This window comes from Nansenia antarctica (assembly GCF_963989245.1).
Source record: "Nansenia antarctica genome assembly, chromosome: 2".
Lineage (NCBI taxonomy): Eukaryota > Metazoa > Chordata > Actinopteri > Argentiniformes > Microstomatidae > Nansenia > Nansenia antarctica.
In genome coordinates, this window is record NC_137675.1 from 80,103,388 (window position 1) to 80,121,798 (window position 18,411).

At 41.9% G+C, this 18,411-nt stretch overlaps 1 protein-coding gene across 1 annotated transcript; it reads left to right on the plus strand.

Moving 5' to 3' along the window:
* The first annotated feature begins 3,466 nt into the window (after positions 1-3,466).
* Positions 3,467-8,506, plus strand: LOC308149495 (troponin T, slow skeletal muscle-like). Its single transcript, XM_080522354.1, has 9 exons — positions 3,467-3,483; positions 3,860-3,926; positions 5,443-5,559; positions 5,906-5,983; positions 6,174-6,284; positions 6,405-6,514; positions 7,737-7,827; positions 8,152-8,192; positions 8,417-8,506. The coding sequence occupies exons 2-9, from the start codon at positions 3,864-3,866 to the stop codon at positions 8,460-8,462; spliced, it is 657 nt and encodes a 218-aa protein (XP_080378480.1). The 5' UTR covers positions 3,467-3,483; positions 3,860-3,863; the 3' UTR covers positions 8,463-8,506.
* Positions 8,507-18,411: the final 9,905 nt, after the last annotated feature.

The following is an 18,411-nucleotide window of genomic DNA, read 5'->3' on the forward strand; positions in this document are numbered from 1 at the left end:
TTTTCTCTCCACTCTACTCTACCTCCACCCTATCTCTCTCTTCTCTCCCCTGTTTCTCCTCCACTCTACTCTACCTCCACCCTATCTCTCTCTTCTCTCGCCTGTTTCTCCTCCACTCTACTCTACCTCCACCCTATCTCTCTCTTCTCTCCCCTGTTTCTCCTCCACTCTACTCTACCTCCACCCGATCCTTCTCTTCTCTCCCCTGTTTTCTCTCCACTCTACCTCCACCCTATCTCTCTCTTCTCTCCCCTGTTTCTCCTCCACTCTACTCTACCTCCACCCTATCTCACTCTTCTGTCCCCTGTTTCTCCTCCTCTCTATTCTACCTCCACCCTATCTCACTCTTCTCTCTCCTGTTGCGATCTTTGTTTTGATTTCTTAATCTCTTCATGTCCCTCTCATCCTCTGAATGTCACTCTCTCTCAGAGGTGGAGGTGGAGGTGGAGCCAGAGGAGGAGCCTGAACAGGAAGAGGAGGAGGAGCCAGAGGAGGATGGAGAAGGTATGGAGCACCAGGTCACCCTACACCCTACAGCCAAGAGTGGAATGTGTCTGTCAAAGGGGTGGAATGTCAGGGGTGGAATGTGTTTTTCCCAACTGGCTTCAGATCTGAGGTACAGTAAAGATGACATCACTCTATCTCTAGAGTGTATCTGTATCTTCAACTGTATCTTAAAGGGGCAATCTTTAAAATGACATACTTTTTTGGTAAACAGATGATGCTGGAGAAATGTCACCTCTCTCCAATTCATAGACGGAGCTATGGATGCAAGGACTGAGCATTCATGATATCACAATGATAGTTTTGATCATGTTTGAAGCTATATACATTGTGGAGTAAAACAAGTTTATATTTTGGGTTCTGATGGGGGTAAGACAGATAAAAAAAACTAATGAGGCATTTCTAAGTTATATTCTTCAAGAATCAATGGTTTTATGAAATTCTGAGTCCAAACATGGATGATGTACAAATCCCAGATTGTCCCTTTAATAAAAATGTGTTAACGAGTGACAAGTGATTGACACACTAACTATGACCTGTCAATATCCCCTCTGTCCTGCGTCCATTGGCTGAACTTGTGCTGTTCCCGCCTTTCAGAGCAACAAGAGCACACAGACTATCAAGGTAGGGTGCGAGCACATTATTCCATATACAGGGTTGTGGCTAGAGGGTATACGGCTACCGGCGTAATCCTGAACCTGCTCCGTGCTACAAAGGCTTGTGAAAAAGGAAGCAAACATAGACAGCGTTAAGACTGTAGCCATCTAGCCATAAACCAGTATTCAGATGAACACCTTTACAGTTCTCATAGAACATAAATGCAACCACACTAGCTAAACCCAACACAGCTATTTGTATATTATACTAGTATGTTCTCTGTCTCTCTAGTGTTTATTGTTTAATTTCATCCCATATTGCCACTGGTATTTTGGTATGGGTTTTCACATCACGTTATTTCTGCAGCATTTCTATGTGCCACCACCTATTGATGTCTAGTCTGTAGAGATATGCAGGCTTCCTAATTAAGCAACGATGTACAATGTATATATTTTCATATTTGCAACATTTGCAATTACGTTGTGTATGTGCATGTGTGAATGTGCATACATACATTGTAAATGTTTGCCATTGTACAGAATGGGTCTCGCAAAACTACATTTCCCTTCACTGGTTGTTGGCCGTCACACATTGATAGGTAATGATGTGGCCATCAGTGCATGATGGGAAAAGTGAGTTTTCTCAAGCTTGCTTTACCAAGCTTGCTGGCTCAAGTAGACTGACTTGCTTTCTCTTCCCTCTTTCCATACCTCCCTGCTCCCCTCCTTCCTTCTCTCCTTCCATCCCTCCTCCTCCTCTCCTTCCATACTTCCTTCCTTCCCTCCTTCCATCCCTATTCTGGCACCTGAGCGCGTAGCAAGGCGCACATCACCAGATAGCTACACTTTAACTTGACTGAAGTAGCACTTGGTAGCTTCAATGATGAGGGAACATAAAGTAGTTGTCAACGTCCATTTGTACATCCGTTTAGATAGTGTTTAGATACTGTGTTTCCATGTGGTGAAGTTGTTTCTAGTAGTGTGAAACTGTAAGTAAAACCTATGCAAAAATGGCTATGAGATCATGTAAACAAATAGTGTGAAATACAGTGCAATATAAGCATATGGAATAATTTCCATAAACATAAATGAACTAACGTACTCGCAAACAAAGCTTCTCCAAGCCGGCTTACACAGGCAGATGGAGCCAGATGAGAAGAGAGGTCTTAAACCATGCTGTTACACAGGCAGATGGAGCCAGATGAGAAGAGAGGTCTTAAACCAGCTGTTCTCTAACTTGGTTTACAAGAAAATGTCTGCTAACCTCAACAACAATGTGACTCCTTCCATACCTCCTTCCTTCTCTCCTTCCATACCTCCTTCCTTCTCTCCTTCCTTCTCTCCTTCCATACCTCCTTCCTTCTCTCCTTCCATACCTCCTTCCTTCTCTCCTTCCTTCTCTCCTTCCATACCTCCTTCCTTCTCTCCTTCCTTCTCTCCTTCCATACCTCCTTCCTTCTCTCCTTCCTTCTCTCCTTCCATACCTCCTTCCTTCTCTCCTTCCTTCTTTCCATCCATACCTGATTCCATCCCTCCCTGCTCCCCTCTGTGTTCACTTCAATCCTATGTCTCCCAATCTCTTGGTCATATGTCCCTTCCCATCCTCTCTTCTATCCTTCCTTCCTTCCTTCCTTCCTTCCTCCCCTCCGTCTCTCTCTCATTGGCACATCAGAGCAGGAAGTTCAGGAGGAAGGTGAGGAATTGTGGGAATTGTATTTGTTTTATTTAACACAACAAAAAGAGGGAGTGAGGTTGCTCTCTAATCTGGAGTAGGAGGTTTATATTCACACATCATTTATTGCACTAAATCTATTCATCTCATGTCTGTTTAACCTCAGAGACATTGGCGTAACCCAAGTCTTCCTTGCTGAACAGATGTCATATCAATGAGACTAACCTTTAACCTACGACCTCATCAACATCACTACTGTTGCTGTGGCGACGCAGTCATGGAAGATGTTGTTGTTTTGCATGCTGCACCTACTGCTGTCTGTCCTGTTGTCAGTAAACAATAATGATATCTTACTGTCATCTTTGAGAGTTGCACCCTCCATGTCCTCGAAGGTTCAGTGAGACGGAAGTTCCAGTGTGTTTACTAAACAAGTTATATTCAGTTATACTGATTCATTCTCTCTGTCTCGCTCTTTCTGTATCTCTCTCTCTCTGTCTCTCTCTCTCTCTCTGTCTCTCTCTCTGTCTCTCTCTCTGTGTCTATGTCTGTCTCTCTCTCTGTCTCTCTCTCTCTGACTATGTCTGTCTCTCTCTCGATCTATCTCTGTGTCTCTCTCTCCCCCCCTCTCTTTCTCTCTCTCTCTCTGTCTGTCTCTCTTTCTCTCTCTCTGTCTCTGTCCATTCCAGAAGAGGAGGAGCGTCCAAAACCCAAGTATGTTAACTCTTCTCTAGCACGTCTAGCTAGATTAGACCCTACATAAGAATACCAACATGATCATCTTAGACACCGCAGACTGACTCCTCATCCTCTCCTTATCTTCATCACACTCATTTCTTCCTCTCTCTGTATCTTTCCCCCCCATCTCTCTCTATCTCCACTCTCTCTTTATGTCTCCCTCCCTCTCTCTCCCTCTCTATCTATCTATCTATCTATCTCTCTCTCTCTCTACCTTCCCCCCTCTAACCCTATCTATCGATTTTTCTATCTATCTATCTCCCTCCCTCTCCTTCTCTGTCTCTCGAACTCCCTCCCTCATTCCCCTCTCTCTCTCCCCTCTCCGCCTTCTCTCCATCTTCCCCCTCTCCAGACCCATGGCACCCCCCACCCAGCTGGCCCCTCCTAAGATCCCGGAGGGTGACAGGGTGGACTTTGACGTAAGTGACTCTGACTTTGACGCTTTTCAAAAAATGCCGGTTGAGAGAGGACGCTGGCGTTGCTTGTTCGCCGCTTCTCCGCCCGAAATCTAGGTGTAATTGCAGTATACAGAGTAGATTGTCCTACAAAGACACTTAGATTTAGATTTAGTAATCTAAAAATTAATTAGACCCCTATACTTTCTTTTATCTATTTCATTTATTACCTTTATTTCTTTTTATTTTACTACTTGATCTTTTCAGTTTGTAAAGCGTCTTTGAGTGTCTAGAAAAGCGCTATATAAGTCCAATGTATTATTATTATTATTATTACAGTTTTTCCCAATTGCTAAAACACAAAAGCCAATTCTCTAAACCAAATGACCAGTTCTCTAAACACATTTATTAAAACTAGCCCCCATTTGCCAAAACCATAAACACATTTCACATGAAGACACAATTCACAAAACACAATCCTCCTTTTCTCATAAATCTAAACACATTTTGTCTTGCTAAAACACAAGTTGCAAAAAACTCCGCTCAAATTCTCAAATTAAAGCTCATGTGATGCAAAATGCTTGCCACAGTCAGCAAAATTTGAACACAATGAACACACCTGGCTTTATTCAAGTCACCCTAGCACCTAACCCTAACCCTAGTTTTCCCACATGTACCGTATTCCCACATGTACCGTAACATACATACTGTATTTTCTGTAGATTTACATACTGTTCATATGAAACACACAAATCTATGAATGCCCAATACTCTACAGTGATATATTCTGAGAACAGATACTGTAAGGTTTCTAAAAATGTGCTTTGGCAGTTGTGAAAAAAAAGAACATTCTCACACACTGAACATTGTGTTTTCAGTTGTTTTGTTGTAGTCTGTAATGATGAGTATAGTGTTGACATTTTTGCAGGCTTTGATCAGCTGTTTTGGTGTGAAAGTTTGAGTTTTGAAGAGAGAAGGTGTGGTTTTGTTTATGTAGCTTTAGAAAAGTGTGTTGTGTTTAGAGTTTTGGGAAAATGGAGGAAAGTTTTGGGAAATGTGTTTTAGCAATTGAGAAAAACTGTATTATTATTAAGTGTCCGTACTCACCAACTATTGGCTAATTATCAGTTGCAGTGTATCTTATTGTCTGTCCCAAAGTGGGATATTAGAAGAGTGTTGATAATGAAAATGAGTCTTCATATAGTTCCCCAAATTCCTTCCTGATTTACCCAATATTGAGTTTTTAATTTGCTATATTAAGATGCGTAAGTGGGCATGTCTCACACACTTAAGATGGGGGAACATTCTGAAGTAAAACAATAAGACTACCACATATTCTGAAAATCTCGATGTTGATGAGGTTTAACCACACAACCTTCAGTATAGCTAAGAGGTTTTGTGGTAGACATTGCAGTATCTATTCAGTCCGAAAGTAACTATTTGAGTCTCCATAAACATTAGAAAGCCAATAGAAAGTTGGCTAACCCTCCCTCCTCCCTCCCTCTCTCCCTCCCTCCCTCCCTCCCTCCCTCCCTCTCAGGACATCCACAGGAAGAGGATGGAGAAGGACCTGTTGGAGCTGCAGACTCTGATTGACGTCCATTTTGACCAGAGGAAGAAGGAAGAAGAGGAGCTTATCGGGCTGAAAGACCGAATTGTGGGTCAACTTCCTGTTTGTCAACTTCCTGTTGACATCTGAGGGTTGGAGGATGAGTTGTAATGTGGAATGAGTTTTGTGGAACCTCTTTATAGCTTAAGTAGACCGTACTTGACCGTAGAATGCCGTAGTAGTAGTGTATTGTCACATTTATAAAGTGCTACTTTACTATGTCAATACTGACTAATGTAATTCTCCTCCCTTTCTTCCCTCCGACCTTCCCCCCCTCCCTTCATCCCTCCCTCCCTCCCTTCATCCCCCCTTCCTCCCTCCCCCCCTCCCTCCCTCCCTCCCTCCCTCCCCCCCTCCCTCCCTCCCTCCCTCCCTCCCTCCATCTCCCCTATAGGAGAATCGTCGGTTTGAGAGGGCAGAGATCCAGCGAGTGCGAACTGAGAAGGAGCGAGACAGACAGACCAGGATTGCGGTACGATCGAGCAATGCAAACATGCTGATGACATGTTCATGATATGCTAATGACGTTCTAACGACATGCTGAATACATCAATCATTCCGCTAAGTGTTATTACATACACATAAGAGATCCTCATTTTTGGTTGATGCTCCTTGCTCCTTTCTGCCCCCCCCTTGCCCCCAATCTCCCCCCCCCCCCTCAGGAAGAGCGTCAGAGAAAGGAGGATGATGAACAGAAGAAGAGGTCTGATGACGACGCCAAGAAGAAGAAGGTGCTCTCCAACATGGGGGCCTTTGGAGGCTTCCTGGCTAAGGTAGGCCAAAGTGTGTGTGTGTGTGTGTGTGTGTTGAGGTTCTTTCAGAGTGTTCTTTTCATGGCGTTGAGGTGTTTCCTGTGTGGTTGCTAAGGCGGTGTTTTCTGTGTGGTTGCTAAGGCGGAGCAGCGGAGGGGAAAACGTCTCACAGGAAGAGAGATCAAGAAGAAGACCCTGGGTGAACGACGAGAGCCATTGTCTACCGACAACATGAGGGAGGACGCGCTGAAGTGAGTCCCACCCAATCACATGCGGCGTCTTATACTGTTGTCTTATTCTAATCCAAACCACCCAATCACATGCGGCGTCTTATACTGTTGTCTTATTCTAATCTAAACCACCCAATCACATGCGGCGTCTTATACTGTTGTTTTATTCTAATCTAAACCACCCAATCACATGCAGCGTCTTGTACTGTTGTCTTATTCTAATCTAAACCACCCAATCACATGCGGCGTCTTGTACTGTTGTCTTATTCTAATCTAAACCACCCAATCACATGCGGCGTCTTGTACTGTTGTCTTGTTCTAATCTAAACCACCCAATCACATGCGGCGTCTTATACTGTTGTCTTATTCTAATCCAAACCACCCAATCACATGCAGCGTCTTGTACTGTTGTCTTATTCTAATCTAAACCACCCAATCACATGCGGCGTCTTGTACTGTTGTCTTATTCTAATCTAAACCACCCAATCACATGCGGCATCTTATACTGTTGTCTTATTCTAATCTAAACCACCCAATCACATGCGGCGTCTTATACTGTTGTCTTATTCTAATCTGAACCACGGGATCACAGGAGCAGGAGGCTCACCCTCTCACTTTAGTCCTAGTAGAATCCTAGTTTGTGTGAGAGAGAGAGTGGGAGAGAGAGAGAGAGTGGGAGAGTGAGAGTGGGAGAGAGGGTGGGAGAGAGAGAGAGAGAGAGAGAGAGAGAGAGAGAGAGAGAGAGAGAGTGGGAGAGAGGGTGGGAGAGAGGGAGAGAGTGGGGGATAGAGAGAGAGAGTGGGAAAGTGAGAGTGGGAGAGAGAGAGTGGTAGAGAGAGAGAGGGAGAGAGAGAGTGAGAGAGAGAGTGGGGGATAGAGAGAGAGAGAGTGGGAGAGTGAGAGTTGGAAAGTGAGAGTGGGAGAGAGAGAGTGAGAGAGAATGAGAGAGAGAGAGAGAAGGAGAGAGAGAGAGAGAATGAGAGAGAGAGAGAAGGAGAGAGAGAGAGATTCCCATCCACTCACAGAAACTTGGTTCCCACACACCTGTCTTACACCTGGGTTGCTATAGATACCACCTGTAACCGCCGTTCACTCTCTCTCTCTGTCTACTCATCTCTTACCTTTCTCTCCCTCTCCCTCTCTCTCCCTCTCCTTGTCTCTAACCCCCCCCCCCCCTCTCCCTCCCGCCTCTCACCTCTCCCCCCTATCCCCCCCCCCCCCCGCCTCTCTCTCGGTCTCCTAGGCAACGAGCTCAGGAGATGTGGAACTCAATCTACCATCTGGAGTCTGAGAAGTTTGACCACATGGAGTATATGAAGAAACAGAAGTATGAGGTGTGTAATGATGATTTCTGATATTGAAGTATAAAATCCAAATGGGTGAGGAACACACACACACACTCACACACACACACACACACACACACACACACACACACACACACACACACACACACACAATGACAGTCAGTCACAGTGGATCCCATCTCTCATCTGAGACACACACACACACACACACACACACACACACACACACACACACACACACAGACACGGAGTACATGAATAAACAGAAATACTAATATATATTTATATATGTATTTATATATGTATATGTGTGTGTGAAGTATTATCTTAACTGTGGTGTTGTTCTTGCAGATTGTTGTTCTCCTCAACAGAATCAGTCATGCCCAGAAGTTGTAAGTAGTGTTCAATCACCTTGTTTTATTTCTATGACTTATGAATATATGTACGTACGTACATTCATCTGTTCTCTCTCCCCCTCTCTCTCTCCCTCCCCGATGTCTCTCTCCTCCCCCTCCCTCTCTCCTCCCCGATGTCTCTCTCCTCCCTCTCCCCTCCCTCTCTCTCCCTCCCCCCTCCCTCTCTCTCCCTCCCCTCTCTCTCTCTCTCCCCCCCTCAGTAAAAAGGGTCATGGTAAGGGCAAGGTGGGAGGTCGTTGGAAGTAAAGGAGCTCTCACAGAGCCGAAGGAAGACGAAACAGAATGAGTGAGAAAGGAAAAGAAGAAGAGAGATCACACCTTTCCGTCCTCCCTCTCTCATTGTGGCTCCCAATAGACCCACTGTTTGGCCGTGTCCTGGTGTGTTTAGTTTAGTTCTACATAAGAATGATCATTTGTATTGATAATAAAATATAAATAAATCAATAAAAAATATGATTAAAAAATATAGTAACTTATTGAGGTGTTGATTTTACCCTGGTCACTGTACAGATTGTGATTATTAGAGTAGATCTGATTTTATTAGATTTTGTTGTCCACCTAACCCTAAGTCAATTCAATTCCACAGCTCACACATTTACATACCAACAAATACATCATAGACCAACAAATACATCACCCAGACTTGACATTCACAGTTTGTTTATAAACAAGACCTGGGTCAAATAAAATACTTACTTATGTACTGGAGCTACCTGTTAAAAGGAACCAATAGAATGGTAGCTGGAAGTGTCGACACCGAGCTAAGTCAGGAAACCTCCAAGTATTTAACATTGGCTGTGTGTGTGTGTGTGTGTGTGTGTGCGTGTGTGTGCGTGTGTGTGTGTGTGTGTGTGTGTGTGTGTGTGTGTGTGTGTGTGTGTGTGTGTGTGCGTGTGTGTGTGCGATGCCAGGCCAACGAGTGATGCGTTGTTTCAGTACGACTATGAAAGGACCAGGGGCCTCATTCATAAAAAAGTACTTGAACGTCATCTTTGACTTTCACGTAAGCACAGTTTTCTAAACGGACGTAAGCATTAAAACGGGCTGAGATGGTTTAAAGTTGCGTACGTGCTTCCTTCTATAAATACCAACGCAGGTAAAATGAACGCAGGTGAATGAGGTTTGTATTAACGCCCTGTGATAGAGGCTGAATTATAGCGGCTGAATTAAGACAAGTGCTATAATATAGGGTAGGGGTTCGTCTGGAAGCGGGAGAGGGCAGAGAAGGGTGGCTTCTCGGTAAGTTGCATTTGTAACGTTTGATCATGACAACTAACCAGGCAAATGCTTAAACTCAGTAGGCTACTCAAGTAGTAAAAGAAAATCAGGGGAGGTGGTGGATTTTATCATATGAGGACAATTTTAGCATCCCCTCAGCCAGGCCCGGATTAACCCCCTAGGGTGCCCTAGGGTGACCAGACTTGATGTGTGCCCAGGCTGTAGGCTAATAAGTATTCTTGTATTTTAGTTTTGGTTCTTGGCATTTTGTGTTGCAACGCACCGACATTCTGCACTCTCTCTATCCTGTTAATTCATTATGTAACTTAAGACAGACGGGTCGTAACACTTGTTATTAATTCCATTTGGTATACCTCATAAACTTTCACCGTGGTAAAGTTGTTTTTATATTCGACATTCAACAGACATTCACATTCGGCATTTTAGGGACCGTGGTAAAAGTGTGGTAAAAGTAGTGAAAAACCCAATGGAGATATGGCTGTCCTGATCAATAACTCTGTCAATATTGGGCCAATGCACCTCAAACCAATTGTAGATTGTTCTGGGAGTGGCCCTCCAAAAATGGCAACCTTTATTTTTCCCAATCAATTGATTAGGAATTTATTAAAATTCAAGAACTCAAAAACCCTATGGAGATTTGGCTTTCCTGATCAATAACTCTGCCAATATTGGGTCAAAACACCTCAAACCAATTGTAAATTGTTCTGGGAGTGCCCATCAAAAAATGGCAACCTTTGGATTTCGCAATCAATTGATTAGGAATTTATTAAAAATCAAGAACTCAAAAACCCTATGGAGATTTGGCTTTCCTGATCAATAACTCTGCCAATATTGGGTCAAAACACCTCAAACCAATTGTAAATTGTTCTGGGAGTGCCCATCAAAAAATTGCAACCTTTGGATTTCATAATCAATTGATTAGGAATTTATTAAAATTCAAGAACTCAAAAACCCAATGGAGATTTGGCTTTCCTGATCAATAACTCTGCCAATATTGGGCCAATGCACCTCAAACCAATTGTAGATTGTTCTGGGAGTGCCCATCAAAAAATGGCAACCTTTGGATTTCGCAATCAATTGATTAGGATTTTATTAAAATTCAAGAACTCAAAAACCCTATGGAGATATGGCTTCCTGATCAATAACTCTGCCAATATTGGGTCAAAACACCTCAAACCAATTGTATATTGTTCTGGGAGTGCCCATCAAAAAATGGCAACCTTTGTTTTTCCCAATCAATTGATTAGGAATTTATTAAAAATCAAGAACTCAAAAACCCTATGGAGATTTGGCTTTCCTGATCAATAACTCTGCCAATATTGGGTCAAAACACCTCAAACCAATTGTAAATTGTTCTGGGAGTGCCCATCAAAAAATGGCAACCTTTGGATTTCGCAATGAATTGATTAGGAATTTATTAAAAATCAAGAACTCAAAAACCCTATGGAGATTTGGCTTTCCTGATCAATAACGCTGCCAATATTGGGTCAAAACACCTCAAACCAATTGTAAATTGTTCTGGGAGTGCCCATCAAAAAATGGCAACCTTTGGATTTCAAAATCAATTGATTAGGAATTTATTAAAATTCAAGAACTCAAAAACCCAATGGAGATTTGGCTTTCCTGATCAATAACTCTGCCAATATTGGGCCAATGCACCTCAAACCAATTGTATATTGTTCTGGGAGTGCCCATCAAAAAATGGCAACCTTTGTTTTTCCCAATCAATTGATTAGGAATTTATTAAAAATCAAGAACTCAAAAACCCTATGGAGATTTGGCTTTCCTGATCAATAACTCTGCCAATATTGGGTCAAAACACCTCAAACCAATTGTAAATTGTTCTGGGAGTGCCCATCAAAAAATGGCAACCTTTGGATTTCGCAATCAATTGATTAGGAATTTATTAAAAATCAAGAACTCAAAAACCCTATGGAGATTTGGCTTTCCTGATCAATAACTCTGCCAATATTGGGTCAAAACACCTCAAACCAATTGTAAATTGTTCTGGGAGTGCCCATCAAAAAATGGCAACCTTTGGATTTCAAAATCAATTGATTAGGAATTTATTAAAATTCAAGAACTCAAAAACCCAATGGAGATTTGGCTTTCCTGATCAATAACTCTGCCAATATTGGGCCAATGCACCTCAAACCAATTGTAGATTGTTCTGGGAGTGCCCATCAAAAAATGGCAACCTTTGGATTTCGCAATCAATTGATTAGGATTTTATTAAAATTCAAGAACTCAAAAACCCTATGGAGATATGGCTTCCTGATCAATAACTCTGCCAATATTGGGTCAAAACACCTCAAACCAATTATTGATTGTTCTGGGAGTGCCCATCAAAAAATGGCAACCTTTGGATTTCGCAATCAATTGATTAGGAATTTATTAAAATTCAAGAACTCAAAAACCCTATGGAGATTTGGCTTTCCTGATCAATAACTCTGCCAATATTGGGTCAAAACACCTCAAACCAATTGTAAATTGTTCTGGGAGTGCCCATCAAAAAATGGCAACCTTTGGATTTCAAAATCAATTGATTAGGAATTTATTAAAATTCAAGAACTCAAAAACCCAATGGAGATTTGGCTTTCCTGATCAATAACTCTGCCAATATTGGGCCAATGCACCTCAAACCAATTGTAGATTGTTCTGGGAGTGCCCATCAAAAAATGGCAACCTTTGGATTTCGCAATCAATTGATTAGGATTTTATTAAAATTCAAGAACTCAAAAACCCTATGGAGATATGGCTTCCTGATCAATAACTCTGCCAATATTGGGTCAAAACACCTCAAACCAATTATTGATTGTTCTGGGAGTGCCCATCAAAAAATGGCAACCTTTGGATTTCGCAATCAATTGATTAGGAATTTATTAAAATTCAAGAACTCAAAAACCCTATGGAGATTTGGCTTTCCTGATCAATAACTCTGCCAATATTGGGTCAAAACACCTCAAACCAATTGTAAATTGTTCTGGGAGTGCCCATCAAAAAATGGCAACCTTTGGATTTCAAAATCAATTGATTAGGAATTTATTAAAATTCAAGAACTCAAAAACCCAATGGAGATTTGGCTTTCCTGATCAATAACTCTGCCGATATTGGGCCAATGCACCTCAAACCAATTGTAGATTGTTCTGGGAGTGCCCATCAAAAAATGGCAACCTTTGGATTTCGCAATCAATTGATTAGGATTTTATTAAAATTCAAGAACTCAAAAACCCTATGGAGATATGGCTTCCTGATCAATAACTCTGCCAATATTGGGTCACAACACCTCAAACCAATTGTAAATTGTTCTGGGAGTGCCCATCAAAAAATGGCAACCTTTGGATTTCGCAATCAATTGATTAGGAATTTATTAAAAATCAAGAACTCAAAAACCCTATGGAGATTTGGCTTTCCTGATCAATAACTCTGCCAATATTGGGTCAAAACACCTCAAACCAATTGTAAATTGTTCTGGGAGTGCCCATCAAAAAATGGCAACCTTTGGATTTCAAAATCAATTGATTAGGAATTTATTAAAATTCAAGAACTCAAAAACCCCATTTGGCTTTCCTGATCAATAACTCTGCCAATATTGGGCCAATGCACCTCAAACCAATTGTAGATTGTTCTGGGAGTGCCCATCAAAAATTGGCAACCTTTGGATTTCGCAATCAATTGATTAGTAGTTTATTAAAATTCAAGAACTCAAAAACCCTATGGAGATATGGCTGTCCTGATCAATAACTGCCAATATTGGGCCAAAGCAGCTCAAACCAATTGCAGATTACTATTGGGGAGGTGACAGCAGAATCTGCTGTAATCACTGTAGCACAACAATACAAGGCTTAGGCTATCAGTAGGTGTACTTATTTCAGTCGAGGAGCAGATTTTCTCAGACTCAGCAAAATGGACACAAAATGTTTATTTAAAAAAAATATTGGCACAAAAAATAAACTATTATAAAACTATCTCTCCTAACCAGCTGGAACAGAGAGGAGAGAGGGAGGAGTGATGGAGGAGTGATGGAGAGGAGGAGAACAAACAGCTGATATGACGCACAGAACAACACTGGTGGGGAGGGGTGAGGCGTCGAAGTCGTTAGTTAGAACAGGGCACTGCGCATTCTGGTGTAGTCACTGAGCTGCTCAATGGGCCCTGTGGAATGGAGGAAGAGCGAGAGAGAGGGAGAGAAGGGTCAATGCGTAGACAGGCCACATAGCCTGAACCCTGGCGTAACGCTTTTGGACTGGGACATTTCCTCGCATTTAATTCAAACCCATTCTCTCTTTCTTTCTACATAATATTTACTTCAAAGTAATAATTCAAAGACATTCTCTCTTTACTTCTCCATATATTCTGACACATTAGGCTGTGGTGTTCAGAAAACAATGCCACCAGTCCATAGAATGGGTGGTGATAGTCTTATTTGGGATGGAAATGTGTTACAATTCAGTCATTGATAGTAAGGTGTTTTTCCTTGTGTCAATGGGCTTTAAGGTGCTACATTCCTATGTACCTGAGTTTACCCTTTTTACTGTCACAGCAAAGACGGCACTTCCAGACTGGAGCTCGCTTGGCCTCATTCTGGCCCAAATCTGTCATTCTGGTTGATGCAGACCCTCTTGAGGATCTCCAAAGTGACAGTCATCCGAGTCCACCAGGTAGAGCTTGATTACAGTTGGGCCTTAATCCAGAGTGCCCTTCTGACCTTCAATAAGGAGAATGTCATCATTTACATCGAGAAGGCACACCTTCTTATTGAGGGGAGATTTACCAGGAGACAAATGAGGAAGATGACTGTTGTCCACCTCTGCTCTGCTCATATCATCAAGGCTGTGAGTGGGGCGTTCAGCAGGAAGACCACAGACAAGGCTCTTAGAGAGTTTGCAACTTACTGCGTTGCACAGCTGTTGAATAGCACATGCATGCTGACTGCTCTCACAGTCTTTCGTCACATGTGTGTTGTGTTCACGGCAAAGTACTCATCAGAGGTGATAAAGAAGAGTATCACTGTCTTGCAAGGGCTCATAGCCAAAACTGGCACACTACATGGTGATACACAAACAAAGCCTCTCCTCCAACAGAATGAGCTTCCAACAGATGCTGAAACCATCTTTGCAAGGTGGAGCTGGGGTCTGAACCGCCGCACCTCGATGGGAATGTCCATGGTTTGTCAGCAAGACGATGGCGAGTGCTTCGGACACGTCTCTGGTCTCGAAGTCGCAGCCGGGGAAGGGGCATTCCACCTTCATGGTGTTGACATGAAGAAGACTCCTCAATGTCTGTTTGTGATATTTATTTAGACAAATATGTCAACACCCTGTGGGTGAGAATACAACGTATGAGTGAATACAATGACCATAACAAGACACACATAACAAGATATAAACAAACATATCATACACAACAGACATGAGACAATACTGTTAGCATACTATAACACATATAGGTAACAGCACTAACAATAGGTAACAGCACTAACATGAGCGAATGCTATGGACATAACTTGTAATACATACATATATATGAACACAAACATGAGCGATTACTGTTCACATCAATCTGATATCAAAATACATATATATATATATATATATATATATCTACAAATTTGTCAAAGTGTACATACCGTATGACACATATTGATATGTAGTATGATGTTGTCTAAGAGGGTCTGAAATCATATTTAACAATTTCAACTAATGTGTTTCAGATCAACTCTTTCTGGGGAAGGAAGACAGTGGGGTGGTAGTGGCATTGATTCATTCCAAAGAAAACAGGAACGTGTCCTACACCCTCCGCCATGCTCTTAACACTTAACCCAGTACTCCATCGCCCGATAGCGGTCGGGAGTACACTTCACCCTGCAGTCACCTTTTACAAAGGAGTTCAAGGGAGTGTTTGAGGAGGTCTCTGGTGAAATCCGGATAGAGAGTAACCATCAAGCACTTCCAAACCACTACTACTGTCCTGAGCTACTAGATGTGCTGTTCAGTGACTACTTGGGAATCTTCCCATTGTGGAGTGGAATCCTCCTTGGTGACCTCTGCCGGTATGCTGTGGATGGAGACCACATAAAGGAATTTTAATAAATGCCTAATCAATTGATTGGGAAAATTAAAGGTTGCCATTTTTGGAGGGGCACTCCCAGAACAATATACAATTGGTTTGAGGTGCATTGGCCCAATATTGGCAGAGTTATTGATCAGGAAAGCCAAATCTCCATAGGGTTTTTGAGTTCTTGAATTTTAATAAATTCCTAATCAATTGATTGCGAAATCCAAAGATTGCCATTTTTTGATGGGCACTCCCAGAACAATCTGCAATTGGTTTGAGGTGCATTGGCCCAATATTGGCAGAGTTATTGATCAGGACAGCCATATCTCCATAGGGTTTTTGAGTTCTTGAATTTTAATAAATTCCTAATCAATTGATTGCGAAATTCAAAGGTTGCCATTTTTTGATGGGCACTCCCAGAACAATCTACAATTGGTTTGAGGTGTTTTGACACAATATTGGCAGAGTTATTGATCAGGACAGCCATATCTCCATAGGGTTTTTGAGTTCTTGAATTTTTATAAATTCCTAATCAATTGATTGCGAAATCCAAAGGTTGCCATTTTTTGATGGGCACTCCTAGAACAATCTGCAATTGGTTTGAGGTGCATTGGCCCAATATTGGCAGAGTTATTGATCAGGACAGCCATATCTCCATAGGGTTTTTGAGTTCTTGAATTTTAATAAATTCCTAATCAATTGATTGCGAAATCCAAAGGTTGCCATTTTTTGATGGGCACTCCCAGAACAATCTGCAATTGGTTTGAGGTGCATTGGCCCAATATTGGCAGAGTTATTGATCAGGACAGCCATATCTCCATAGGGTTTTCGAGTTCTTGAATTTTAATAAATTCCTAATCAATTGATTGCGAAATTCAAATTTTGCCATTTTTTGATGGGCACTCCCAGAACAATCTACAATTGGTTTGAGGTGTTTTGACCCAATATTGGCAGAGTTATTGATCAGGACAGCCATATCTCCATAGGGTTTTTGAGTTCTTGAATTTTTATAAATTCCTAATCAATTGATTGCGAAATCCAAAGGTTGCCATTTTTTGATGGGCACTCCCAGAACAATCTACAATTGGTTTGAGGTGCATTGGCCCAATATTGGCAGAGTTATTGATCAGGACAGCCATATCTCCATAGGGTTTTCGAGTTCTTGAATTTTAATAAATTCCTAATCAATTGATTGCGAAATTCAAATTTTGCCATTTTTTGATGGGCACTCCCAGAACAATCTACAATTGGTTTGAGGTGTTTTGACCCAATATTGGCAGAGTTATTGATCAGGAAAGCCATATCTCCATAGGGTTTTTGAGTTCTTGAATTTTAATTAATTCCTAATCAATTGATTGCGAAATCCAAAGGTTGCCATTATTAGAGGGGCACTCCCAGAACAATCTACATTTGGTTTGAGGTGCATTGGCCCAATATTGGCAGAGTTATTGATCAGGACAGCCATATCTCCATAGGGTTTTTGAGTTCTTGAATTTTTATAAATTCCTAATCAATTGATTGCGAAATCCAAAGGTTGCCATTTTTTGATGGGCACTCCCAGAACAATCTACAATTGGTTTGAGGTGTTTTGACCCAATATTGGCAGAGTTATTGATCAGGACAGCCATATCTCCATAGGGTTTTTGAGTTCTTGAATTTTTATAAATTCCTCATCAATTGATTGCGAAATCCAAAGGTTGCCATTTTTTGATGGGCACTCCCAGAACAATCTACAATTGGTTTGAGGTGTTTCGACCCAATATTGGCAGAGTTATTGATCAGGACAGCCATCTCTCCATAGGGTTTTTGAGTTCTTGAATTTTAATAAATTCCTAATCAATTGATTGCGAAATCCAAAGGTTGCCATTTTTAGAGGGGCACTCCCAGAACAATCTACATTTGGTTTGAGGTGCATTGGCCCAATATTGGCAGAGTTATTGATCAGGACAGCCATATCTCCATTGGGGTTTTCACTACTTTTACCACACTTTTACCACGGTCCCTAAAATGCCGAATGTGAATGTCTGTTGAATGTCGAATATAAAAACAACTTTACCACGGTTAAACTTTCTTTCCATTTATTCATTTCTGGTGTTTGTGGGCTAAGGCATTTTTTTGTCATTCACTTTAGAGAACACATTTTACATATTCTAAATATATGTATATCTACATGCCAATTCAATCAATTCAATTCAATAGGATCCAATTCAACATCCTATACTCACCATTTACCATTGGTTGCTAAAACCACCAATAAATATAATATAACGGAACACTGGAGTCAGAACAGGCAACAAATCACTTCTGACCGCCTCAGCGTCAGTGACTTCAGTGTCAGTAACTTGGTAAAAATGTCATTGCATGTGTGCGCACCTTGAAATAGCAGTAACACCACGTTCATTCATTGATAAAATGACATAAAGTATGGAAAGAGGGGATGGCCGTTTTAGAAGGGGGACGATTTTGACTGTTTCAGAAAACATCCGAGGCTTGAGCCCAAGGACACATCCGGTGTCAACATCCGGTGTCAACATTGGGCCTTAGCCCCGCCCCTGATGAGGAGCCTCATTCAGGCGGCAGGCGCGCGATGCTGGTATGAGCTATGCTATTCTGCGCGCGTTACCGTTATTAGCCGCAAAAATCGCTTCAGAGACAGTGGACAAATCAATCGCTTCAGAGACAGCGGACAATCAATCGCCTCAGAGTTCAATTCGCTAAAACGTTTTCTTTAAAACATTAGCAGAACTTGTAGGGAATGTTAGCCAATGTTGTGGGAACCATTCCCTGCTAGCTGGGGAGGAGCCTCATTCTCGCAGCCTATCAGGCGGCAGGCGCGCGATGCTGACCATGACAAAGGCTATGCTATTCTGCGCGCGTTACCGTTATTCCCGCAAAAATC